General features: G+C 45.3%; 1 protein-coding gene, 1 long non-coding RNA gene and 1 pseudogene across 2 annotated transcripts; 2 read left to right on the top strand and 1 right to left on the bottom strand.

The window, feature by feature from the left end:
- Window positions 1–93: 93 nt before the first annotated feature.
- LOC129858560 (putative per-hexamer repeat protein 5) lies at window positions 94–5050 on the top strand. Its single transcript, XM_055927890.1, has one exon. The coding sequence runs from the start codon at window positions 305–307 to the stop codon at window positions 3572–3574; it is 3270 nt and encodes a 1089-aa protein (XP_055783865.1). The 5' UTR covers window positions 94–304; the 3' UTR covers window positions 3575–5050.
- Window positions 5051–6367: 1317 nt separating this feature from the next.
- On the bottom strand, window positions 6368–24357 carry LOC129858561 (transcription termination factor 1-like; annotated as a pseudogene).
- Window positions 10396–15102, top strand: LOC129858564 (uncharacterized). Its single transcript, XR_008760058.1, has 2 exons — window positions 10396–10596; window positions 10677–15102. It is a non-coding gene; the product is annotated as an uncharacterized LOC129858564 (long non-coding RNA).
- Window positions 24358–25808: the final 1451 nt, after the last annotated feature.

Here is a 25808-nt window from a genome sequence, read left to right as displayed (position 1 = left end):
CCACTGCAACTACGCTAGTTGTTAATTATCTTGTCGATGCCTGGGATGCTAAAAAGATCTGTGCTGCCTTGTTCATTGACCTGTCAAAGACGTTCGATACTGTTGATCATTCTGTTTTACTGAAGAAATGATCAAGAGTCGTCCTGGGATATACAGCCTGTTCATGGTTTCAGAATTATCCGAGTGACAGAACTCAGGCCATCTTGATAGATGGGGTTACATCAGAATTATCCGAGTGACAGAACTCAGGCCATCTTGATAGATGGGGTTACATCAGAATTATCTTAGTGACAGAACTTGATAGATGGGGTTAAATCAGAATTATCTTAGCGACAGAACTCAGGCCATCTTGATAGATGGGGTTAAATCAGAATTTCTTGAGATTCAAAAAGGTGTTCCTCAAGGTTTGATTTTGGGTCCATTATTGTTCACCTTGTATATTAATGAAATAGGAAACACTGTTAATACTTGTAACATTCATCTCTATGCAGATGACACAGTTTTATATTCCTGTGCCACCTCAGGGTTAGGGTTGACCCTCGGTACCACCTCAGGGTTAGGGCTGACCCTCGGTACCACCTCAGGGTTAGGGTTGACCCTCGGTACCACCTCAGGGTTAGGGTCAGGGTTAGGGTTGACCCTCGGTGCCACCTCAGGGTTAGGGTTGACCCTCGGTACCACCTCAGGGTTAGGGTCAGGGTTAGGGTTGACCCTCGGTACCACCTCAGGGTTAGGGTCAGGGTTAGGGTTGACCCTCGGTACCACCTCAGGGTTAGGGCTGACCCTCGGTACCACCTTAGGGTTAGGGTCAGGGTTAGGGCTGACCCTCGGTACCACCTCAGGGTTAGGGTTGACCCTCAGTACCACCTCAGGGTTAGGGTTGACCCTCGGTACCACCTCAGGGTTAGGGCTGACCCTCGGTACCACCTCAGGGTTAGGGTTGACCCTCGGTACCACCTCAGGGTTAGGGTTGACCCTCGGTACCACCTCAGGGTTAGGGTTGACCCTCGGTACCACCTCAGGGTTAGGGTCAGGGTTAGGGCTGACCCTCGGTACCACCTCAGGGTTAGGGTTGACCCTCGGTACCACCTCAGGGTTAGGGTCAGGGTTAGGGCTGACCCTCGGTACCACCTCAGGGTTAGGGTCAGGGTTAGGGCTGACCCTCGGTACCACCTCAGGGTTAGGGTTGACCCTCGGTACCACCTCAGGGTTAGGGTCAGGGTTAGGGTTGACCCTCGGTACCACCTCAGGGTTAGGGTTGACCCTCGGTACCACCTCAGGGTTAGGGTTGACCCTCGGTACCACCTCAGGGTTAGGGTCAGGGTTAGGGCTGACCCTCGGTACCACCTCAGGGTTAGGGCTGACCCTCGGTGCCACCTCAGGGTTAGGATCAGGGTTAGGGCTGACCCTCGGTACCACCTCAGGGTTAGGGCTGACCCTCGGTACCACCTCAGGGTTAGGGCTGACCCTCGGTACCACCTCAGGGTTAGGGTTGACCCTCGGTACCACCTCAGGGTTAGGGTTGACCCTCGGTACCACCTCAGGGTTAGGGTTGACCCTCGGTACCACCTCAGGGTTAGGGCTGACCCTCGATACCACCTCAGGGTTAGGGCTGACCCTCGATACCACCTCAGGGTTAGGGCTGACCCTCGGTACCAGCTCAGGGTTAGGGCTGACCCTCGGTACCAGCTCAGGGTTAGGGCTGACCCTCGGTACCAGCTCAGGGTTAGGGCTGACCCTCGGTACCACCTCAGGGTTAGGACTGACCCTCGGTGCCACCTCAGGGTTAGGGTCAGTGTTAGGGTTGACCCTCGGTACCACCTCAGGGTTAGGGCTGACCCTCGGTACCACCTCAGGGTTAGGGTTGACCCTCGGTACCACCTCAGGGTTAGGGCTGACCCTCGGTACCACCTCAGGGTTAGGGCTGACCCTCGGTACCACCTCAGGGTTAGGGTTGACCCTCGGTACCACCTCAGGGTTAGGGTCAGGGTTAGGGCTGACCCTCGGTACCACCTCAGGGTTAGGGCTGACCCTCGGTACCACCTCAGGGTTAGGGTCAGGGTTAGGGCTGACCCTCGGTGCCACCTCAGGGTTAGGGCTGACCCTCGGTACCACCTCAGGGTTAGGGTTGACCCTCGGTACCACCTCAGGGTTAGGGCTGACCCTCGGTACCACCTCAGGGTTAGGGCTGACCCTCGATACCACCTCAGGGTTAGGGCTGACCCTCGGTACCACCTCAGGGTTAGGGCTGACCCTCGATACCACCTCAGGGTTAGGGTTGACCCTCGATACCACCTCAGGGTTAGGGCTGACCCTCGGTACCAGCTCAGGGTTAGGGCTGACCCTCGGTACCAGCTCAGGGTTAGGGCTGACCCTCGGTACCAGCTCAGGGTTAGGGCTGACCCTCGGTACCACCTCAGGGTTAGGACTGACCCTCGGTGCCACCTCAGGGTTAGGGTCAGTGTTAGGGTTGACCCTCGGTACCACCTCAGGGTTAGGGCTGACCCTCGGTACCACCTCAGGGTTAGGCTCAGGGTTAGGGCTGACCCTCGGTACCACCTCAGGGTTAGGACTGACCCTCGGTGCCACCTCAGGGTTAGGGTCAGTGTTAGGGTTGACCCTCGGTACCACCTCAGGGTTAGGGCTGACCCTCGGTACCACCTCAGGGTTAGGGTCAGGGTTAGGGCTGACCCTCGGTGCCACCTCAGGGTTAGGGCTGACCCTCAGTACCACCTCAGGGTTAGGGTTGACCCTCGGTACCACCTCAGGGTTAGGGCTGACCCTCGGTACCACCTCAGGGTTAGGGCTGACCCTCGGTACCACCTCAGGGTTAGGGTTGACCCTCGGTACCACCTCAGGGTTAGGGTCAGGGTTAGGGCTGACCCTCGGTACCACCTCAGGGTTAGGGCTGACCCTCGGTACCACCTCAGGGTTAGGGTCAGGGTTAGGGCTGACCCTCGGTGCCACCTCAGGGTTAGGGCTGACCCTCGGTACCACCTCAGGGTTAGGGTTGACCCTCGGTACCACCTCAGGGTTAGGGCTGACCCTCGGTACCACCTCAGGGTTAGGGCTGACCCTCGGTACCACCTCAGGGTTAGGGTTGACCCTCGGTGCCACCTCAGGGTTAGGGTCAGGGTTAGGGCTGACCCTCGGTGCCACCTCAGGGTTAGGGCTGACCCTCGGTACCACCTCAGGGTTAGGGTTGACCCTCGGTACCACCTCAGGGTTAGGGCTGACCCTCGGTACCACCTCAGGGTTAGGGCTGACCCTCGGTACCACCTCAGGGTTAGGGCTGACCCTCGGTACCACCTCAGGGTTAGGGCTGACCCTCGGTGCCACCTCAGGGTTAGGGTTGACCCTCGGTACCACCTCAGGGTTAGGGTCAGGGTTAGGGCTGACCCTCGGTACCACCTCAGGGTTAGGGTTGACCCTCGGTACCACCTCAGGGTTAGGGCTGACCCTCGGTACCACCTCAGGGTTAGGGTTGACCCTCGGTACCACCTCAGGGTTAGGGCTGACCCTCGGTACCACCTCAGGGTTAGGGCTGACCCTCGGTGCAGCAGGCCATTCATGAACTTCAGTATGACTTTGATCCAATTCAGAAATCCCTTACAGATCTTTAGTGTTAAATTCAAGTAAAACCAAGTTCATGCTGTTCTCTAGGTCACGACATGTTGACCCTGAGGACCTGCATATCTGCCCTATAAATGGATCCCAAACTGAGCTCGTTTCTCAATATCAGTACCTGGGTGTCTGGATTTATGACAGGTTATCCTTCGTAACTCATATAGAAAATTTGACTTAGAAGCTAAGATCTAAGATAGTTTTTTTATATCTAAATAAATGAGGCCTCAGTATTAAAAACAGGAGAATGATTGTTCAAACACCACTTCTCCCTGTATTGGATTTTGGTGATGTAGTTTACAGGCAACCTCTGTTTTAAAACCCTTGGCCGCCGTCTACCAATCAGCAATACGTTTTATCACGGGACAATTTTAGGACTCATCCTTGTAGTCTGTATAAAATGTGGGATGGACTTCTCTGTCAGAAGAGAGCTGCATTCTCATTTATTTACAAAGCAATGTGACAAACTCTCTCTCTATATGTAACTTTATTAAGTTACCAAACCCGTCCACAGGAATGGGTAACACTGGAGATCCCTTCAGTCTCCACAGATTTGGGGAAAAGCGGCGTTGTTTATTTGCCCCTAATTTGTGGAACAATCTGCAGAGTTCACTGCAGTTAGATGTGCTGATGTCACCCAGGCAGTTCACATTACTGGTTGAGGACCTCTATGTAGTTGACTGGGATTGATTTAGGACCTCTATGTAGTTGGATGGGATTGATTTAGGACCTCTATGTAGTTGACTGGGATTGATTTAGGACCTCTATGTAGTTGGATGGGATTGATTTAGGACCTCTATGTAGTTGGGTGGGATTGATTTAGGACCTCTATGTAGTTGACTGGGATTGATTTAGGACCTCTATGTAGTTGAATGGGATTGATTTAGGACCTCTATGTAGTTGGATGGGATTGATTTAGGACCTCTATGTAGTTGACTGGGATTGATTTAGGACCTCTATGTAGTTGACTGGGATTGATTTAGGACCTCTATGTAGTTGAATGGGATTGATTTAGGACCTCTATGTAGTTGGATGGGATTGATTTAGGACCTCTATGTAGTTGGATGGGATTGATTTAGGACCTCTATGTAGTTGAATGGGATTGATTTAGGACCTCTATGTAGTTGAAAGGGATTGATTTAGGACCTCTATATAGTTGAAAGGGATTGATTTAGGACCTCTATATAGTTGAAAGGGATTGATTTAGGACCTCTATGTAGTTGAAAGGGATTGATTTAGGACCTCTATGTAGTTGAATGGGATTGATTTTATTCATGTTTATTTTGTGCTGAATTATATTTTATACACGTATGTTTTAATATTCTTTCTTTTTTTATTGTAATGTGTACAGGGCTCTCTTGTAAATAGATTTTTTTTTTTTATCTCAATCTGTTTTGAAGGTTAAATAAAAATACAGTGGATTTATTTTTAGAGGTCCTGTGTTAATCTGTTGGTCGGACTGTGGTCAGTTCATAGAGCGACACAGATCCTATAATTTGGATAAGAGTTGTGTAATGATTAAATAATACGTGTGGTGTTTTTATGCCTTTGATTCGTTTTGGCTAACTAAGCAAAGTGACGTTAATTAGACGATGGCGGTTATTGAGATCCGTCGTAGTTAATACCTACATATTTAGTATCTTCTGCTCTTGTGATAGTTTCTGGTAGGCTATGCTTTATTTACACAAAGCATTATGCTTGGCTTCTAGCGCATGCTTCCCATCCAAAACAGTTCGTAAAAGTTTTTTGCTTTTAGTAGTTTGAAGAAATGTTGACTTTTTGGTTCAGCAAGGTTCGTGCACACCAGCAATTTTCTTGAGGCAAGTCGAAGTTCGGTATCGGAAGTCTATGCCCCTTCGTCTGTGATTGGTCAACTGTAGGGGTGACGTAAGTTTCTTCTCGGTTCAGCCCAAAACTGCATTCCACATGACGGACGACAACTCGGAGAATGGCTTGGACGAGGAGGTAACATGCCGTCTTCACCAGAGGATGATGTATTTTCTATTGTAGTCGAGGAAAAGACTAGCCATGTTTGCTAACAATAGCAAGCCAACCAACTAAACTCAAGATCTTTACAACTTTTGATCAAACATCATTTTGTCATAGAAAGAAAACCATACGTTTCCCACATTGGTAACACCTACAGCGCCTTGCAAAAGTATTCATCCCCTTGGAGTTTTTCCTATTTTGTCGCCTTACAATCTTTAATTTAAATGGATTTTATTTGGATTTCATGCAATTGACAAACACAAAATTGTCCAAATTGGTGAAGTGAAATGAAAAAAATTACTTGTTTCCAAAAATTTGAAGAAAGAAATATATGGAAAAGTGTTGGGTGCAAATGTATTCACCCCCTTTGAAATGAAGTCCCTAAATAAGATCTGGTGCAACCAATTACCTTCAGAAGTTACATAATTAGTTAAATAAAGTCCACCTGTGTGCAATCTAAGTGTCACATGATCTCAGTGTATATATATAAATATTTCTGTTCTGAAAGGCCCCAGAGTCTGCAACACCACTAAGCAAGAGAGAGCTCCTTGATCTTCATGGTGCCGCTTGCTTAGTGGTGTTGCAGACTCTGAACAGGCTGTATATCCCAGGACGACTCTTGATCATTTCTTCAGTAAAACAGAATGATCAACAGTATCGAACGTCTTTGACAGGTCAATGAACAAGGCAGCACAGATCTTTTCAGCATCCCAGGCATCGACAAGATAATTAACAACTAGCGTAGTTGCAGTGGTAGTATTATAACCAGGGCTAAAACCCTGATTGGTTTATAATAAGAATACAATTATCAGATTTTTAAAAAAGAACAAACATTTACATTTAAGTCATTTAGCAGAAGCTCTTATCCAGAGCGACTTACAAATTGGAAAGTTCATACATATTCATCCTGGTCCCCCCCGTGGGAATTGAACCCTGGTCCCCCCGTGGGAATTGAACCCACAACCCTGGCGTTGCAAGCGCCATGCTCTACCAACTGAGCCACACGGGACCAGAGTTGTACATTGAGTTGTACATTGATCAAGGATTCAAGAATCTCAGCTAAACAAGGAAGTGTTGAAAAGTGAGTAAGTCACTACCGTCCTTATGAAGTGTGGGCACATACGTCCATGTTCTTTTAATACTTCCTGATAACAATGTTACATTAAAAATATGGGCTACTGATGCAGGAATAAGGGGTGGCTGCACACATAAGCAGACCAGGCTCCAGATGCTCAGCCCCTGGGGGTGTAATCATGTCTAATGTTAACAAAGCAATAAGGGGTGGCTGCACACATAAGCAGACCAGGCTCCAGATGCTCAGCCCCTGGGGGTGTAATCACGTCTAATGTTAACAAAGCATCCAGGACTTCTGTATCAGGGAATTTCAGAGAAGGAAAACTCCTAACCAGCATGTTCAGGATCATTCAATAGATTTTCACCGTCTACATCCAAATGACTCTTTTCAAAAGCTGCCTTTGAAATAACATTAAAAAATAAAGCTTGCAGAGATAAAAATGATTGATAATCAACTGTTCTGAACCTCGCTGTAATAATCTCAGTCGTCCTCATTTTCAAAGATCTCTGAGAGCAGGAAGAGCTCTTGTGGATCGTCTCTGGACTCAGTCTCCCTTGACTCAGTCTGAACCTGGTGGAGATCTCTGGACTCGGTCTCCCCTGACTCAGTCTGACTGTGTCGGAGGAGCACTTCAAACTTGGGCAGAACACTACTGTACAGGAAATCAATGATCTCTGAAAGTAAAACACATATACATGAAATTAGTAAATGTGTCCAGAAAACAACAAGATTCTTCCTCAAAGCATCATTATATTTGAAGGGGATTTCCACATTTTTTGGGAGGGCAATCAGTGTTGTTACATGTGATGACACGCGGCATTTTCTTTGTAGGTTTTCATCTCTTTCCGAATGTAGAAACACGTCATTTACACATATGTGGACTTGTATAGTGCTGGAGATGAATAGGAGGTTTAGAACATGCAGTCAAAATGGAGCTAGCTTATCTTCTTGTGAATAGGGGGGCGCTGTTTTCACTTTGGAAAAGAATCGTGCCCAATTTAAACGGCCTCGTACTCTATTCTAGATCATACAATATGCATATTATCATTACTATTGGATAGAAAACACTCTGAAGTTTCTAAAGCCGTTTGAATTATATCTGTGAGTAAAACAGAACTCATTTGGCAGCAAACTTCCATATAGGAAGTGAAAAATCTGAAAACGAGGCTCTGTGTCAGGGCCTGCCTATTCAACTGGCTTTTATTTATCGATCTGTATGCACTTCATACGCCTTCCACTAGATGTCAACAGGCAGTGGAAGGTTGAATGGGGTGTCTAGCTTGATGTGAGGCCGAATAAGAGCTTTTGGAGTGACAGGTCCGCCCTTTTGTCAGTTTTCATCTGCGTGCCGGGGAACCTCACATTGTCTTCTGAAAAGCGTTCGGTATACACGACGAATTGCTCCGGCTCTCATTTTATTGGATACATATGAGAAGAACATCATAAAGTAGGATTTTCAACCGAGTTTGACCAGTTTATTCGGAATTTTTCGTTCCATGTGTCAAGAGATGATGGACACGTGCGCTCCACAATGCTAGCCAAATTCGACAGAAGAAATGGACATTCTAAAACCAAACAACGATTTATTCTGGACCTAGGACTCCTTGCACAACATTCTGATGGAAGCTCAGCAAAAGTAAGACAACATTTATGATGTTATTTCGTATTTCTGTGTAATATGTTGACTCCAACACGGCGGAGAATAGGTGAGCGCTGTCTCACAATAATGCATGCTGTATGTTGTGGTAAAGTTATTTTAAAAATCTAACACAGCGGTTGCATTAAGAGCCAGTGTATCTTTCATTTGCCATACAACAAGTATTTTTATGTAAAGTTTATGATGAGTTCTTTGGTTAGATTAGGTGAATGTCCAAAATATCTCTGGACATTTTGGCGTATTGTGGCTACGTATTCACAATGTAAAACCAGGATTTGTACCTCTAAATATGCACATTTTCTAACAAAACATAAATGTATTGTATAACATGATGTTATAAGACTGTCATCTGATGAAGTTGTCCAAAGGTTAGTGATTAATTTTATATCTATAGCTGGTTTTTGCGAAAGCTATGTTGGCGGTGAATAAATGCCTTTGTGTGTTTGGCTATTGTGGTAAGCTAATATAATTCTATATTGTGTTTTCGCTGTAAAACACTTAAAATCGGAAATATTGGCTGGATTCACAAGATGTTTATATTTCATTTGCTGTACACCATGTATTTTTCATAAATGTTTTATGATGAGTATTTATGTATTTCACGTTGCTCTCAGTAATTATTCTGGCTGCTTTGGTGCTATTTGTGATGGTGGCTGCAATGTAAAACCAGGATTTGTAGCTATAAATATGCACATTTTCGAACAAAACATAAATGTATTGTATAACATGATGTTATAAGACTGTCATCTGATGAAGTTGTTCTTGGTTAGTGATTAATTTTATCTCTATTTCTGGGTTTTGTGAAAGCTACCTTTGCGGTGGAAACATGGTGAAAACATGGCGTTGTGTTTTTGGCTATTGTGGTTAGCAAATAGAAATACATATTGTGTTTTCGCTGTAAAACATTTTAAAAATCAGAAATGATGGCTGGATTCACAAGATGTTTATCTTTCATTTGCTGTATTGGACTTGTGATTTCATGAAACTATATTATATGATATTCCTGTCCCGTTAGGCTAGGCTATGCTATGCTAGTCAGCTTTTATATGAGGATGCTCCCGGATCCGGGATGGGTATCACTGAAAGGTTAAACTTCCTGTCCCTTGGAAGTGATGTCACCGGAACACTGATCATAGTGACTTGGACTCAACTATTCTAAAAACCTCCAACCTAAAACACATAGGGATTGTAAACTGTGTGTATGACAGCAGCTTGTACCTACCACAGAAAGACATGCTCTGTCTCAATGGCACTTTGGCTACTTTCAGCTTGTACCTACCACAGAAAGACATGCTCTGTCTCAATGGCACTTTGGCTACTTTCAGCTTGTACCTACCACAGAAAGACATGCTCTGTCTCAATGGCACTTTGGCTACTTTCAGCTTGTGGTAGTGCATCTGCACGTAGCAAGGAGTCACACCCCTTTGGACATGAAAGAAATGTTAGCACATAACACTGCATTCCCACACACATAAACCACAATGACCCTGCCATGTGCAGTTGTACTCCTCACTTCTAGAAGACAGGAAACAAAGGCTGTGCTTGTACTCTACAGATCCCCCTTTCTTTGACGGTTATCGACCGAGTTCGTAGACAATTAAAACATCTGCGTTGTGTCAAGAGATTTGAGAATCGAAACGTAAATACTAACATAATACAAACCTCTGTCACTGAAAATGTCATTTATAATAAAAATACAACATTGTCTAAAACAAAGTAGAATCTGTGTATAATAAAACCCACTTACCCAATTGTGTGAGCAATTTCTTCCCAGTCAATATCTGTTGCATCTTCCACCTGCATTGCGTTCAACCTGAAAGGTCAAAATGACATTGAATCAACATTGGCAAAAGTACACCACATTAGTAAGTCACTACACTGGGCTAATAAATCTTCCAAAGAAAATAAACTAAACAATTCTACAATAGCATATATTGAATTAAAAAATCTTCACATGACTCACGCTTTGATCAAATCCACTTTAGCCTTTACAGTTTTCACACCTCCGCTGAATACTGGTTGTCCATGTGTCATTTTGTGTGCCATAACACCCAACCTGGAAACAGGAGAAGAGACGTCTCAAAAGACAATGTTCTGAATCTGAACGCTTCTGGAAACAAAACAAGGGAGACATTGTCATAGTGCAAGAATTGTGCAACGTGCAAAAGAACAGTTTGAGTTATTAACGAGACGACTATTTAACTAGAGTTTAGCGAGCAATTCATCTGGGTTAACTAACAACTAACATTGTGTAAGATATATTAATAATTTCTGCTAATTTCCCTGCATAACATAAGTCACATAGAATCTTAACAGTGCCATTTCCATAAGGTTGACTGGCAAAAGAGAAATATTGGCATACTTGCCAACTGGCTATGGCAGAAGTTTGACGTACAGTGCATACGGAAGGTATTCAGACCCCTTGACTTTTTCCACATTGTTACCTTACAGCCTTATACTAAAATTACTTTAAACCCCCCCCCCCCCCCCTGGACTACACATAATATCCCATAATGACAAGGCAAAAATAGCTTTTTTAGAAATGTATCCCATTCTTCTCTGCAGATCCTCTCAAGCTCTGTCAGGTTGGATGGGGAGCGTCTCTGCACAGTTATTTTCAGGTCTCTCCACAGATGTTAGATTGGGATCAAATCCGGGCTCTGGCTGGGCCACTCAAGGACATTCAGACTTGTCCCGAAGCCACTCCTGCGTTGTCTTGGCTGTGTGCTTAAGGTCGTTGTCCTGTTGGAAGGCAAACCTTTGCTCGAGTCTGAGGTCCTGGTTGCTCTGGAGCAGGTTTTCATCAAGGATCTCTCTGTTCATCTTTCCCTCGATCCCGACAAGTTTTCCAGTCCCTGCCGCTGAAAAACATCCCCACAGCATGATGCTGCCACCACCATGCTTCACCGTAGGGATGGTGCCAGGTCTCCTCCAGATGTGACACTTGGCATTCAGGCCAAAGAGTTCAATCTTGGTTTCATCAGACCAGAGAATCTTGTTTCTCATGGTCTGAGTGTCCTTTAGGTGCCTTTTGTCAAACTCCAAGCGGGCTGTCATGTGCCTTTTACTGTCTGGCCACTCTACCATAAAGGCCTGATTGGTGGAGTGCTGCAGAGATGGTTGTCCTTCTGGAAGGTTCTCCCTTCTCCACAGAGGAACTCTGGAGCTCTGTCAGAGGGACCATCGGGTTATTGGTCACCTCTCTGACCAAGGCCCTGTGGGACCTTATATATAGACAGGTGTATGCCTTTCCAAATCATTTATAATCAAACTTTATTTGTCACATGCGCCGAATTCAACAACTGCTTACTTACAAGCCCTTAACCAACAATGCAGTTCAAGAAAGGGGGGAGTCAATGTAAATAGTCCATAGTCCAGGTGGCCATTTGACTAATTGTTCAGCAGTCTCATGGCAGAAGCTGTTAAGGAGCCTTTTGGTCCTAGATTTGGTGCTCTGGTACCAATTGCCGCGCGGTAGCAGAGAGAACAGTCTATGACTTGGGTGACTGGAGTCTGACAATGTTTTAGGCCTTCCTCTGACACCGCCTGGTATAGAGGTCCTGGATGGCAGGAAGCTTGGCCCCAGTGATGTACTGGGCCGTACACACTACCCTCTGTAGCGAATTGCGATTGGAGGCCGAGCAGTTGCCATACCAGGCGGTGATGCAACCGGTCAGGATGCTCTCGATGGTGCAGCTGTAGAACCTTTTGAGGATCTGGGGACCCATGCCAAATCTTTTCAGCCTCCTGAGGGGGAAGAGGTGTTGTCGTGCCCTCTTCACGACTGTCTTGATGTGTTTGGACCATGATAGTTCGTTGGTGATGTGGACACCAAGTCACTTGAAACTTTCGACCCGCTCCACTACAGCCCCGTCGATGATAATGGGGGCGTGTTCGGTCCTCCTTTTCCTGTAGTCGACGATCAGCTCTTTTGTCTTGCTCATGTTGAGGGAGAGGCTGTTGTCCTGGCACCACACTGCCAGGTCTCTAACCTCATCCCTATAGGCTGTCTCATCGTTGTCGGAGATCAGGCTACCACTGTTGTGTTGTCAGCTAACTTAATGATGGTGTTGGAGTCGTGTTTGGCCACGCAGTCGTGGGTGAACAGGGAGTACAGGAGGGGACTAAGTACACACCCCTGAGGGGCCCCCGTGTTGAGGATCAGCGTGGCAGATGTGTTGTTGCACAATCAAGTTATAGAAACATCTCAAGGATGATCAATGGAAACAGGATGCACCTGAGCTCAATTTTGAGTCTCATAGCAAAGGGTCTGAATTCTTATGTAAAAAAGGTTTTCATTATTTTCGCAAAAATGTCTGAATTTTATTGTATATATAGATTGATATTTTCATTTATTTAATCCATTTTAGAAAAAAAGTTAATATTTTCCCAGTGGACTGTATAGCCGTGTTATTTTCTACTTCCTGTATATAGCCGTGTTATTTTCTACTTCCTGTATATAGCCGTGTTATTTTGATTATTATTATTATTTTTTTTTTTTTAAATTTTATCCCCTTTTTCCCCAATTTTCGTGGTATCCAATCGCTAGTAATTACTATCTTGTCTCATCGCTACAACTCCCGTACGGGCTCGGGAGAGACGAAGGTCGAAAGTCATGCGTCCTCCGAAGCACAACCCAACCAAGCCGCACTGCTTCTTTAACTTTAACTGTTCTGCCTGCGGTTACGAAACCCCTACCTGTCCCAGACCTGCTGTTTTCAACTCTTAATGATCGGCTATGAAAAGCCAACTGAGATTTATTCCTGATTATTATTTGACCATGCTTGTCATTTATGAACATTTTGAAAATCTTGGCTCTCTCTAATTTTCTCCTTCTCTCTTTCTTTCTCTCGGAGGACCTGGGCCCTAGGACCATGCGTCGGGACTGCCGCCCGTGGTGACTCCTTGCTGTCCCCAGTCCGCCTGGCCTTGCTGCTATTCCAGTTTCAGCTGTTCTGCCTGCGGTTATGGATCCGCCACCTGTCCCAGACCTGTTGTTTTTCAACTCTTAATGATCAGCTATGAAAAGCCAACTGAAAATTATTCAAGATTATTATTTGACCATGCTTGTCACTTATGAATATTTTTGAACATCTTGGCATAGTTCTGTTATAATCTCCACCCGGCACAGCCAGAAGAGGACTGGCCACCCCTCATAGCCTGGTTCCTCTCTAGGTTTCTTCCTAGGTTTTGGCCTTTCTAGGGAGTTTTTCCTAGCCACCGTGCTTCTACACCTGCATTCTAGCTGTTTGGGGTTTTAGGCTGGGTTTCTGTACAGCACTTCGAGATATTATCTGATGTACGAAGGGCTATATAAAATAAAATTGATTGAAAATTGATTGATTAACACAGCGCGCCTCCAACCCGGAAGCCAGCCGCACCAATGTGTCGGAGGAAACACCGTGCACCTGGCCCCCTTGGTTAGCACGCACTGCGCCCAGCCCGCCACAGGAGTCGCTGGAGCGCGATGAGACAAGGAAATCCCTACCGGCCAAACCCTCCCTTACCCGGACGAAGCTATGCCAATTGTGCGTCGCCCCACGGACCTCCCGGTCGCGGCCGGCTGCGACAGAGCCTGGGGGCGAACCCAGAGACTCTGGTGGCGCAGTTAGCACTGCGCCACCCGGGAGGCCCCCGCCGTGTTATTTTCTACTTCCTGTATATAGCCGTGTTATTTTCTACTTCCTGTATATAGCCGTGTTATTTCATACTTCCTGTGTATAGCCGTGTTATTTTCTACTTCCTGTATATAGCCGTGTTATTTCCTACTTCCTGTGTATAGCCGTGTTATTTTCTATTACCTGTATATAGCCGTGTTATTTTCTACTTCCTGTATATAGCCGTGTTATTTTCTATTACCTGTATATAGCCGTGTTATTTCCTACTTCCTGTATATAGCCATGTTATTTTCTACTTCCTGTATATAGCCGTGTTATTTTCTATTACCTGTATATAGCCGTGTTATTTTCTACTTCCTGTATATAGCCGTGTTATTTTCTACTTCCTGTATATAGCCGTGTTATTTTCTATTACCTGTATATAGCCATGTTATTTTCTACTTCCTATATATAGCCGTGTTATTTTCTACTCCCTGTATATAGCCATGTTATTTTCTACTTCCTGTATATAGCCATGTTATTTTCTACTTCCTGTATATAGCCATGTTATTTTCTACTTCCTGTATATAGCCGTGTTATTTTCTACTTCCTGTATATAGCCGTGTTATTTTCTACTTCCTGTATATAGCCGTGTTATTTTCTACTTCCTGTATATAGCCGTGTTATTTTCTACTTCCTGTATATAGCCGTGTTATTTTCTATTACCTGTATATAGCCATGTTATTTTCTACTTCCTATATATAGCCGTGTTATTTTCTACTCCCTGTATATAGCCATGTTATTTTCTACTTCCTGTATATAGCCATGTTATTTTCTACTTCCTGTATATAGCCATGTTATTTTCTACTTCCTGTATATAACCATGTTATTTTTACTCATTATAGTTATTCACTGAGTATTTACTCCTTGTGTCACTATGTCTATTTTATCTTTAACTCTGCATGGTTGGATAAGAACCCCTCAGTCAGCATTTCACTGTTAGTCTGACACATCCAATAGTCTCTTGACAGATTCTACGGTACAATTTATGTTTCCAGTCTGTCCATGAAAGATTAGTGAGCGATACATGAATACCAATTTCTTTATAAAGCACATTGTTGAAGAAAAGTTTCAAATTAAATCACCCTGGAAGATCATAATGTATTTTACGGTAATTTCTGCACTATGCATAATTATTTTTCACTGTGAAAATGTCAGCCATTTTTATTGTATTTTTTGCAGCAGTTAACCATGAAACTCTGTAGTACCAACCATTTCATTCTACACTGGTCCCGGTGGCGTGTCCTAACCCTCCGGCATACATCTGTCCAGGGGATGTTGTTGTACAGCTTGTCTTTCCTGATGGTGGCATGTCCTCTGCCAGGCTCCACCTGTCCCAGCAGGTGGTCTCGAACAGCTTCCATGAGTCTCTTCAGTTCTTCTTCGCTCCAAGAACCTAAGTTTGCGACTGAAAAACACACACACCAAACAAAGAGGGACCGTTGTTCAGACAACGCTGGTAACAAAATGTCCCCAAAAGAAGTGAAGCAGGATGTCAGGTAAGGATCAAGAGTCATTATTAGAGGTCGACCCGTTAATCGGAACGGCCGATTAATTAGGGCTGACTTCAAGTTTTCATAACAATCGGAAATCGGTATTTTTGGACACCGATTTGGCAGATTTTTTTTTACACCTTTATTTAATCTTTATTTAACAAGTCAGTCAAGAACACATTCTTATTTTCAATGACTGTCTAGGAACGGTGGGTTAACTGCCTCGTTCAGGGGCAGAACGACAGATTTTCGCCTTGTCATCTCAGGGAATCGATCTTGCAACCTTACAGTTAACTAGTCCAACGCTCTAACCACCTGATTACATTGCACTCCACGAGGAGCCTGCCTGTTACGCGAATGCAGTAAGAAGCCAAGGTAAGTTGCTAGCTAGCATTAAACTTATCTTATAAAAAAACAATCAATCAATCATAATCACTAGTTAACTACACATGGTTGATGATATTACTAGTTTATCTAGCCTGTCCTGCGTTGCATATAATCGATGCGGTGCGTATCGTAGCTCCAACGTGTACCTAACCATAAACATCAATGCCTTTCTACACAGAAGTATATATTTTTAAACATGCATATTTAGCTAAAAGAAATCCAGGTTAGCAGGCAATATTAACCAGGTGAAATTGTGTCACTTCTCTTGCGTTCATTGCACACAGAGTCAGTGTATATGCAACAGCTTGGGCCGCCTAATTTGCCAGAATTGTACGTAATTATGACATAACATTGAAGGTTGTGCAATGTAACAGGAATATTTAGACTGATGGATGCCACCCGTTAGATAAAATACGGAACGGTTCCATATTTCACTGAAAGAATAAACTTTTTGTTTTCGAGATGATAGTTTACGGATTCGACCATATTAATGACCAAAGGCTCGTATTTCTGTGTGTTATTATGTTATAACTAAGTCTATGATTTGATAGAGCAGTCTGACTGAGCGGTGGTAGGCAGCAGCAGGCTCGTAAGCATTCATTCAAACAGCACTTTCCTGGGTTTTGCCAGCAGCTCTTCGTTGTGCTTCAAGCATTGCGCTGTTTATGACTTCAAGCCCATCAACTCCCGAGATTAGGCTGGTGTAACCAATGTGAAATGGCTTGCTAGTTAGCGGGGTGCGCGCTAATAGCGTTTCAAACGTCACTCGCTCTGAGACTTGGAGTAGTTGTTCCCCTTGCTCTGCATGGGTAACGCTGCTTCGAGGGTGGCTGTTGTCGATGTGTTCCTGGTTCGAGCCCAGGTAGGAGCGAGGAGAGGGACGGAAGCTATACTGTTACACTGGCAATACTAAAGTGCCTATAAGAACATCCAATAGTCAAAGGTATATGAAATACAAATCGTATAGAGAGAAATAGTCCAATAATTCCTATATTAACTACAACCTAAAACTTCTTACCTGGGAATATTGAAGACTCATGTTAAAAGGAACCACCAACTTTCATATGTTCTCACGTTCTGAGCAAGGAATTTAATTTTTTGGTCCTCCAATAATCGGTATCGGAATCGGAGTTGAAAAATCATAATCGGTCGACCTCTAGTCATTATATTTGATTCAAGTTCCTAATGACTTACACATCTGAGAAAAACGCTTCCTGAGGGGCGTTTCACTCCGGCCAGTCAACTGCGAGATCTTCACCCAATTGTTGCCGTGCAACGTCTGCAGTTTTTTCAAAGAGTAAAGTTCATCTTCGCTGAACCTTCGTCTAAAAATTCATAGAAACATTCAAGTAATAAGTCTGTAAAAAGCCACAGTATAACGACCTTCGTGTCAGGAGAAACAGCACAGTTGGTAGTTCCAATTCAATATCACTATACTTTAGTACACAGTCAAAGGCCATTATTAGCGTTGTCAGATCCTTAAAGTAACTAGCCCAGTCTTACCTGCCCTTGTAGCTGCTACCATCAAACATTTTCCTCCCACCACGACTATAGACCTTATGCCAAGGCCTTGGGATTCCTTCAGCTGCAACAGGTTAGGGAGAGGAGATCAGTTTTCTAGGAAATCCCTTAGCCTACTTATTTATGCTAAAGACAGGGATATAAATGTGGGGATGAAACTTTATCTGTTATCGTTATGAAGCTGGCTAGAATACACCGCACCTATTCTTTCAGGGAACCTGTGATGACTCTTCAACCTCTGGATTTGTGTCAGTTCGTCTTTGAAGCGCTTTGTATGGAAGAGTTTAGCAGCATTCTCAATCCCTGTGAGAGCCAGGAAGTCTTTTATGTTACTCATCAGTTGTTTGTTCTCCTGTGCGCTGTATCGTCCAGTTCGCAGGGAAATGCCTGGAAAAGACAGAAGATTCCACAGAGGCTTAACCTAGGGCTCCGGGCTAGCGCGGTAACCTAGGGCGCCGGGCTAGCGCGGTAACCTAGGGCTCCGGGCTAGCGCGGTAACCTAGGGCTCCGGGCTAGCGCGGTAACCTAGGGCTCCGGGCTAGCGCGGTAACCTAGGGCTCCGGGCTAGCGCGGTAACCTAGGGCTCCGGGCTAGCGCGGTAACCTAGGGCTCCGGGCTAGCGCGGTAACCTAGGGCTCCGGGCTAGCGCGGTAACCTAGGGCTCCGGGCTAGCGCGGTAACCTAGGGCTCCGGGCTAGCGCGGTAACCTAGGGCTCCGGGCTAGCGCGGTAACCTAGGGCTCCGGGCTAGCGCGGTAACCTAGGGCTCCGGGCTAGCGCGGTAACCTAGGGCTCCGGGCTAGCGCGGTAACCTAGGGCTCCGGGCTAGCGCGGTAACCTAGGGCTCCGGGCTAGCGCGGTAACCTAGGGCTCCGGGCTAGCGCGGTAACCTAGGGCTCCGGGCTAGCGCGGTAACCTAGGGCTCCGGGCTAGCGCGGTAACCTAGGGCTCCGGGCTAGCGCGGTAACCTAGGGCTCCGGGCTAGCGCGGTAACCTAGGGCTCCGGGCTAGCGCGGTAACCTAGGGCTCCGGGCTAGCGCGGTAACCTAGGGCTCCGGGCTAGCGCGGTAACCTAGGGCTCCAGGCTAGCGCGGTAACCTAGGGCTCCAGGCTAGAGCGGTAACCTAGGGCTCACACACAAAGGACAGCTTGAGTCAGGTGATGTAGATTGTGCAGCTCACACCAATGAGACAAATAAATAAAAAGATGTAACTGTCACATCAAAGTCTAAATCTTACCGTATACAGACGGCTTTAGGGTGTCAAAACGTGACTAAATGATGTCAGTCTGGAGCCCTGGTTTAACCTACTGGGTCTAAATGATGTCAGTCTGGAGCCCTGGTTTAACCTACTGGGTCTAAATGATGTCAGTCTGGAGCCCTGGTTTAACCTACTGGGTCTAAATGATGTCAGTCTGGAGCCCTGGTTTAACCTACTGGGTCTAAATGATGTCAGTCTGGAGCCCTGGTTTAACCTACTGGGTCTAAATGATGTCAGTCTGGAGCCCTGGTTTAACCTACTGGGTCTAAATGATGTCAGTCTGGAGCCCTGGTTTAACCTACTGGGTCTAAATGATGTCAGTCAGGAGCCCTGGTTTAACCTACTGGGTCTAAATGATGTCAGTCTGGAGCCCTGGTTTAACCTACTGGGTCTAAATGATGTCAGTCTGGAGCCCTGGTTTAACCTACTGGGTCTAAATGATGTCAGTCTGGAGCCCTGGTTTAACCTACTGGGTCTAAATGATGTCAGTCTGGAGCCCTGGTTTAACCCACTGGGTCTAAATGATGTCAGTCTGGAGCCCTGGTTTAACCTACTGGGTCTAAATGATGTCAGTCTGGAGCCCTGGTTTAACCTACTGGGTCTAAATGATGTCAGTCTGGAGCCCTGGTTTAACCTACTGGGTCTAAATGATGTCAGTCTGGAGCCCTGGTTTAACCCACTGGGTCTAAATGATGTCAGTCTGGAGCCCTGGTTTAACCTACTGGGTCTAAATGATGTCAGTCTGGAGCCCTGGTTTAACCTACTGGGTCTAAATGATGTCACATTTAGTCAGCGGGCCAAACACTGAATGTGGATTCATGTGTTAAGGGAGAAAAGAAATCACAATTTTTCTTTTCCCCCCAGAAGTCAATCAATTTCTCAAACATCAACACAGTAACATGTTACATAACATAGCTTACATGTGGACAAGTTAGCTACATCATCCTACGATAAGCACCACGAGGGTTTAAAGAATAAACCTACCTTGTCTTCGGAATTCCTTGAATCGATCAAGATCATACTTGATCATCACTCTGATCCTCAAAACAGACAGAGACGCAACATTGGGAACAAACTCTTGGAGCTCAATCATAGCCCTCCATTCTTTTTCACTGTAACACAGAGAGGGGAGAAATATCTAAATAACATCTAAAACATCTGTTTTTGAAACCTCTTGAGTTGACAGGGCAGGACAGAAATGCCTCGTCTCTGCACAGGAAGATGTTTCAGATGAAACTCTGGTAGACAGCACAATGATTCACAGAGCTCTGGTTTTCACCAGCAAATCCTACGGTCAAAGGTTATGTTCACTACCACCAATAAGGGAAATCACTCTTCAGAATATGCTAGATTCACTCTTAGAACAAGTGTACGAGGTTCCTTTCTACTGACCTGAGAGCTTTATCGTTTTGGATGCGTCTACGGTGTTGGGTGCTTGTCTCAACCGTGGTTGTATGGGGGCCATCTTCCCCGGTCTCAGATTCTGGTGCAGCATCAGGAGTCCTGTTGTCAGACTTAGAGGGGACACTGTCCATTCCCGTGTCGGACTCTCTGCAGCGTTGTCTCTTTCTTCTCCTGCTGCCCTCTACAGCCCCTCTATCTGGTTGTCTCTTTCTCCTCCTGCTGCCCTCTACAGCCCCTCCATCTGGTTGTCTCTTTCTTCTCCTGCTGCCCTCTACAGCCCCTCCATCTGGTTGTCTCTTTCTCCTGCTGCCCTCTACAGCCCCTCCATCTGGTTGTCTCTTTCTCCTGCTGCCCTCTACAGCCCCTCCATCTGGTTGTCTCTTTCTCCTGCTGCCCTCTACAGCCCCTCCATCTGGTTGTCTCTTTCTCCTGCTGCCCTCTACAGCCCCTCTATCTGGTTGTCTCTTTCTCCTGCTGCCCTCTACAGCCCCTCCATCTGGTTGTCTCTTTCTTCTCCTGCTGCCCTCTACAGCCCCTCCATCTGGTTGTCTCTTTCTCCTGCTGCCCTCTACAGCCCCTCCATCTGGTTGTCTCTTTCTCCTGCTGCCCTCTACAGCCCCTCTATCTGGTTGTCTCTTTCTCCTGCTGCCCTCTACAGCCCCTCCATCTGGTTGTCTCTTTCTTCTCCTGCTGCCCTCTACAGCCCCTCCATCTGGTTGTCTCTTTCTCCTGCTGCCCTCTACAGCCCCTCCATCTGGTTGTCTCTTTCTCCTGCTGCCCTCTACAGCCCCTCCATCTGGTTGTCTCTTTCTCCTGCTGCCCTCTACAGCCCCTCCATCTGGTTGTCTCTTTCTCCTGCTGCCCTCTACAGCCCCTCCATCTGGTTGTCTCTTTCTCCTGCTGCCCTCTACAGCCCCTCCATCTGGTTGTCTCTTTCTCCTGCTGCCCTCTACAGCCCCTCCATCTGGTTGTCTCTTTCTCCTGCTGCCCTCTACAGCCCCTCCATCTGGTTGTGTTTTCAGCCTCGATGTTGTTTTCCATTTTCTCCCAGGTTGTTCTAGAATACCTGGGAGCTCTGTTTCATCTGGACAAATGTTCAGTTGAATCTCTCCAACTATTTCCTTCTTTCGTTTCCTCTTCTCCTTTACTTTCTTCTGTACCTCCGTTACCACATTTTCCCCTCCCTCAACCGCTTCAGTGTATAGTTCTATGATTTCAGGATCATCTAATCTTAAAACTGTCTGACGGCTTTCCGCTCCCTCTTCAAGCTTCGTTTGTTTGTTCTTGTGCTTCTTCTTACTCTTTCTGGCCTCCTCTGGCACCCTTACATCTGAGACATCTACTGCAGACGCTGAGAGGCCACTGTCCATCCCCTCTTTGGTCTCTCTGTCATTACGGGTTTTGTTTTTCTTCCAGCTACTCATTGCCTCGTCTCGTTGTGTGTGAATCTTGTTTGACTTTTTCTTAGTTCTCTCTTCAGTTCGTTCGTCAGGATCTGGTACCTCCATTCGCTTCTCTTTCTTCTTTTGCTTTTTATGTTTCTTCCTCTCTTTTCTCTCTTTCTCCAACTCTGTCACTGTTTGCTCTTTATGTTCAGGAAGTTGTTCCTTTTCTCTCCCGTCAATTGGTGGCCATCCATTTGATCCTCCTTACTGGCAGGAGGGACTTCCTGTTCCTGTTCAGAGGCTTTAGTCTTCTTCAGGATGTTTTGCATCCCTCGACTGTGTCAGGTACCACCGATGAGAATAATCCAGGAACGTCTTAAAATAAAAAGACGGGATGTTGGAAACATCGGAAGCGATAAGGGAATCTCAGTCTCCCCGTGTTGTCGTCCCCAGCATGGTGGCAGCGTTTTTTAACCGATTTGCACCATCTATAAAAGACAAAGACAATATTAAACCGATTAAACTGAACTCTACGATTTACCATGGAGTTGATCGGCGACTAGTGCAGGCAGACTGGAGCTTCGATGTCAAATAAAATGAAGTAACCAAAAAACGATTGATTTCAGCACCCAAAGAATAGCCCGTGATTACACACAATATTGTATTTGAAAACACACACACAAGGCGCCTGAGCAATGGAGCAGCACTTAGCTAACGTAATGTCACAAAGCATTATCTAACTGGGGATAGCTAGCTAACATAATGCCTGAGCAATGGAGCAGCACTTAGCTAACGTAATGTCACAAAGCATTATCTAACTGGGGATAGCTAGCTAACATAATGCCTGAACAATGGAGCAGCACTTAGCTAACGTAATGTCACAAAGCATTATCTAACTGGGGATAGCTAGCTAACATAATGCCTGAGCAATGGAGCAGCACTTAGCTAACGTAATGTCACAAAGCATTATCTAACTGGGGATAGCTAGCTAACATAATGCCTGAACAATGGAGCAGCACTTAGCTAACGTAATGTCACAAAGCATTATCTAACTGGGGATAGCTAGCTAACATAATGCCTGAACAATGGAGCAGCACTTAGCTAACGTAATGTCACAAAGCATTATCTAACTGGGGATAGCTAGCTAACATAATGCCTGAACAATGGAGCAGCACTTAGCTAACGTAATGTCACAAAGCATTATCTAACTGGGGATAGCTAGCTAACATAATGCCTGAACAATGGAGCAGCTGCATCCTCACTTTCTAAATAGGGGTGCATACAAATGTTTTTGTACCCCCACTTTTCTAGGAGAAAGTTATCATAATCCATTGGGTAATTTGTCATGTTTTGAGCAAGTCTATTAAAATAGATACTGTCCATTTTATATATGATATAATAATTAACAGATTGCATTTTGCACCCCCTCCCCTCAAGATGAATGGTTATGCCCACTGGAAAGTTTTGCTACCCTCCCGCCCACCACTGTTTTGAACATCTTACAATATACTATTTAGAACGTAAACATGTTATATTTTCAAAATATTTAATACAGTTGCAATTTTTTTTTTTTTTAGCTTTGTCGTTATGGGGTATTGTGATGTCATTATGGGGTATTGTGATGTCATTATGGGGTAGTGTGATGTCATTATGGGGTAGTGTGATGTCATTATGGGGTAGTGTGATGTCATTATGGGGTAGTGTGTGTAGATTGAGGGATTTTTCCCCATCCATTTTAGAATAAGGCTGTAATGTAACAAAATGTGGAAGAAATTCAAGGGGTCTGAATACTTTCAGAAGGCTCTGTATCTAACTGATGGGAGACACAAGCTACATTCCTTGCCAAATGACAACGGTTTTCAACACCAACATAACAAAATGGATTGGTTTGTTCCAACAACGAGCTGCAGTTTCGGAATAATTTCATGTCGACTATTTTTGCGCTTTGGCTACTTTGCGAACTGCTGGCGCCATTTAGAATTGGTTAGCCCAGGGCTTGGCTGTAACCTGCCTAAACATAGACAGGTTCTGGAAATATATTAAAACAGATTAGATAAAGACAACGAGCATATTTTAATCAGAATCATTAAGCCTAGTCCTACACACCAAACAGATGTTGCGTCTGTAATTCATCACCATGCTGTGTTCAATGTGGAATTGTTCATTTAGAAAAGTCCAAATAACAGGTAGAATAAACTAAATCTAACATCTGTATATTGTAAAGATAGATTTTTGATTGCAACACTGGAAAAAATGGTCTTTCAACTCGCCAAATTGAGTCCCGTTTCAAGTGATCGCTGAGAATAACTTTCACACACAAGATGCGGATCACTTCGCAATGGCTTCTTTCTATTCTGTTATATTACATCATGGGTTTTACTATAAAACAGGTGTCTTGACTGAGATATGGGCTCTGGAAATAAGAGCGTGTTGTCTGCTAAAGGAACAAAACAAGGATACATCATTGCACAGCCATAAACTTCTACAAACAAGCCCCACGTTGCTGAGGTTACTGCCTTTTTCCAGACCGATAAGGTTTCAATAAATCAATATTAAATGGTACTTTTTGACAGAATAATATATATTAGCAATTGAGACTTGTTATCTGTAATGGTTATGATAAACATGTATTTTTAAGAATTATAAATGTATTTTCTTGCACCCCGATTTTCAGACAAATTCTGTCGCCCAGGTACAACGTTAAAAAACATTTGTTCACACATGCACAAACACACATCCACGTTTGATCAGCATAACTACCTAGTTAGCTAGTTAGCTGGCCTGGTTAACTACACGTGCTAGTTCATCCGAAGACTCTAGCTTGGTAGCTAAATAAGCAAATCCGAGATAAACCTCGTAAAGAAAAACAAACAAGCACTGACCTGACCGAACACACGGAAAACTGACCTCAGTTCCGCTCCATCGCTTCCTTCTTCTGTTTGACGCGTCAGCGGCTGGCGAGCCCATCAACAGGCCACAGCGCCCCCATGTGGACGGAGTGTTACTATAACGGACACAGTCAGACCCACCAGTAATAATATAAATACATGACTACAATGTGAGGAAAGAAACAGTGTGATCCAGTATGATCATGTATTGAATGAACTGAATTGATAGACAACAAATTAAAACGCATGCGCTTCCTGACAACTGCAGCGGCTTGGGACTGATGTGACACAGCATGCACTGAAACCAGAGACTGCAGTCACTGCAGTCCCTCATCCGGCCGTGATTTGGAGTCCCATAGGGCGGCGTACAATTGGCCCAGCGTCGTCCGGGTTTGGTCGGGGTAGGCCGTCATTGTAAATAAGAATTTGTTCTTAACTGACTTGCCTGGTTAAAGAAAAAAATATTGAAATGTAAAGTGTTGTGCACAAATGTGTTTACATTTCTGTTGGTGAGCGTTTCTCCTTTGCCAAGATAATCCATCCACTGACAGGTGTGGCATATCAAGAAGCTGATTAAACAGCATGATCATTACACAGGTGCACCTTGTGCTGGGGGCAATAAAAGGCCACTCTAAAATGTGCAGTTTTGTCACACAACACAATGCCACAGATGTCTCAAGTTTTGAGTAAGTCTGATAGTAAGTCTGATAGTAAGTCTGATAGTAAGTCTGATAGTAAGTCTGATAGTGAGTCTGATAGTAAGCCTGATAGTAAGCCTGATAGTAAGTCTGATAGTAAGTCTGATAGTAAGCCTGATAGTAAGTCTGATAGTAAGCCTGATAGTAAGCCTGATAGTAAGTCTGATAATAAGCCTGATAGTAAGCCTGATAGTAAGTCTGATAATAATTTCCCCCCATGGAAATCAATTGCCCCCCCCCCCTCCCCATGGAAAATCAAATGCACCCCCCCCCTCTCCCCCCTTGGAAATCAAATTCCTCCCCCCCATGGAAATCTAACCCCCGCCCACCAGGAAATCAAATGCCCCCCCCCCCCCCATGGAAATCAAATGCCCCCCCCCCCCCCCACCCACGGAAATCAAATGCCCCCCCCCCCTTGGAAATCAAATTCCTTCCCCCTCCCCCCATGGAGATCAAAAGCCCCCCCGGAAATCAAATTCCCCCCCCCCATGGAAATCAAATGCCCCTCCCCTCTATGGTCCCTAGTCCAAGGTAGTGTACTCTATGGTCCCCAAGGTAGTGTACTCTATGGTCCCTAGTCCAAGGTAGTGTACTCTATGGTTCCTAGTCCAAGGTAGTGTACTCTACGGTCCCCAAGGTAGTGTACTCTATGGTCCCTAGTCCAAGGTAGTGTACTCTATGGTTCCTAGTCCAAGGTAGTGTACTCTACGGTCCCTAGTCCAAGGTAGTGTACTCTATGGTCCCTAGTCCAAGGTAGTGTACTCTATGGTTC

The sequence above is a fragment of the Salvelinus fontinalis genome, chromosome 6 (assembly GCF_029448725.1).
Source record: "Salvelinus fontinalis isolate EN_2023a chromosome 6, ASM2944872v1, whole genome shotgun sequence".
NCBI lineage: Eukaryota > Metazoa > Chordata > Actinopteri > Salmoniformes > Salmonidae > Salvelinus > Salvelinus fontinalis.
This window is presented reverse-complemented; position numbering and strand designations above follow the sequence as displayed.

Coding starts and splice junctions, on each gene's coding strand:
- LOC129858560 (XM_055927890.1), top strand. CDS start 305: ATGGGGTTAAATCAGAATTATCTTAGCGACAGAACTCAGGCCATCTTG.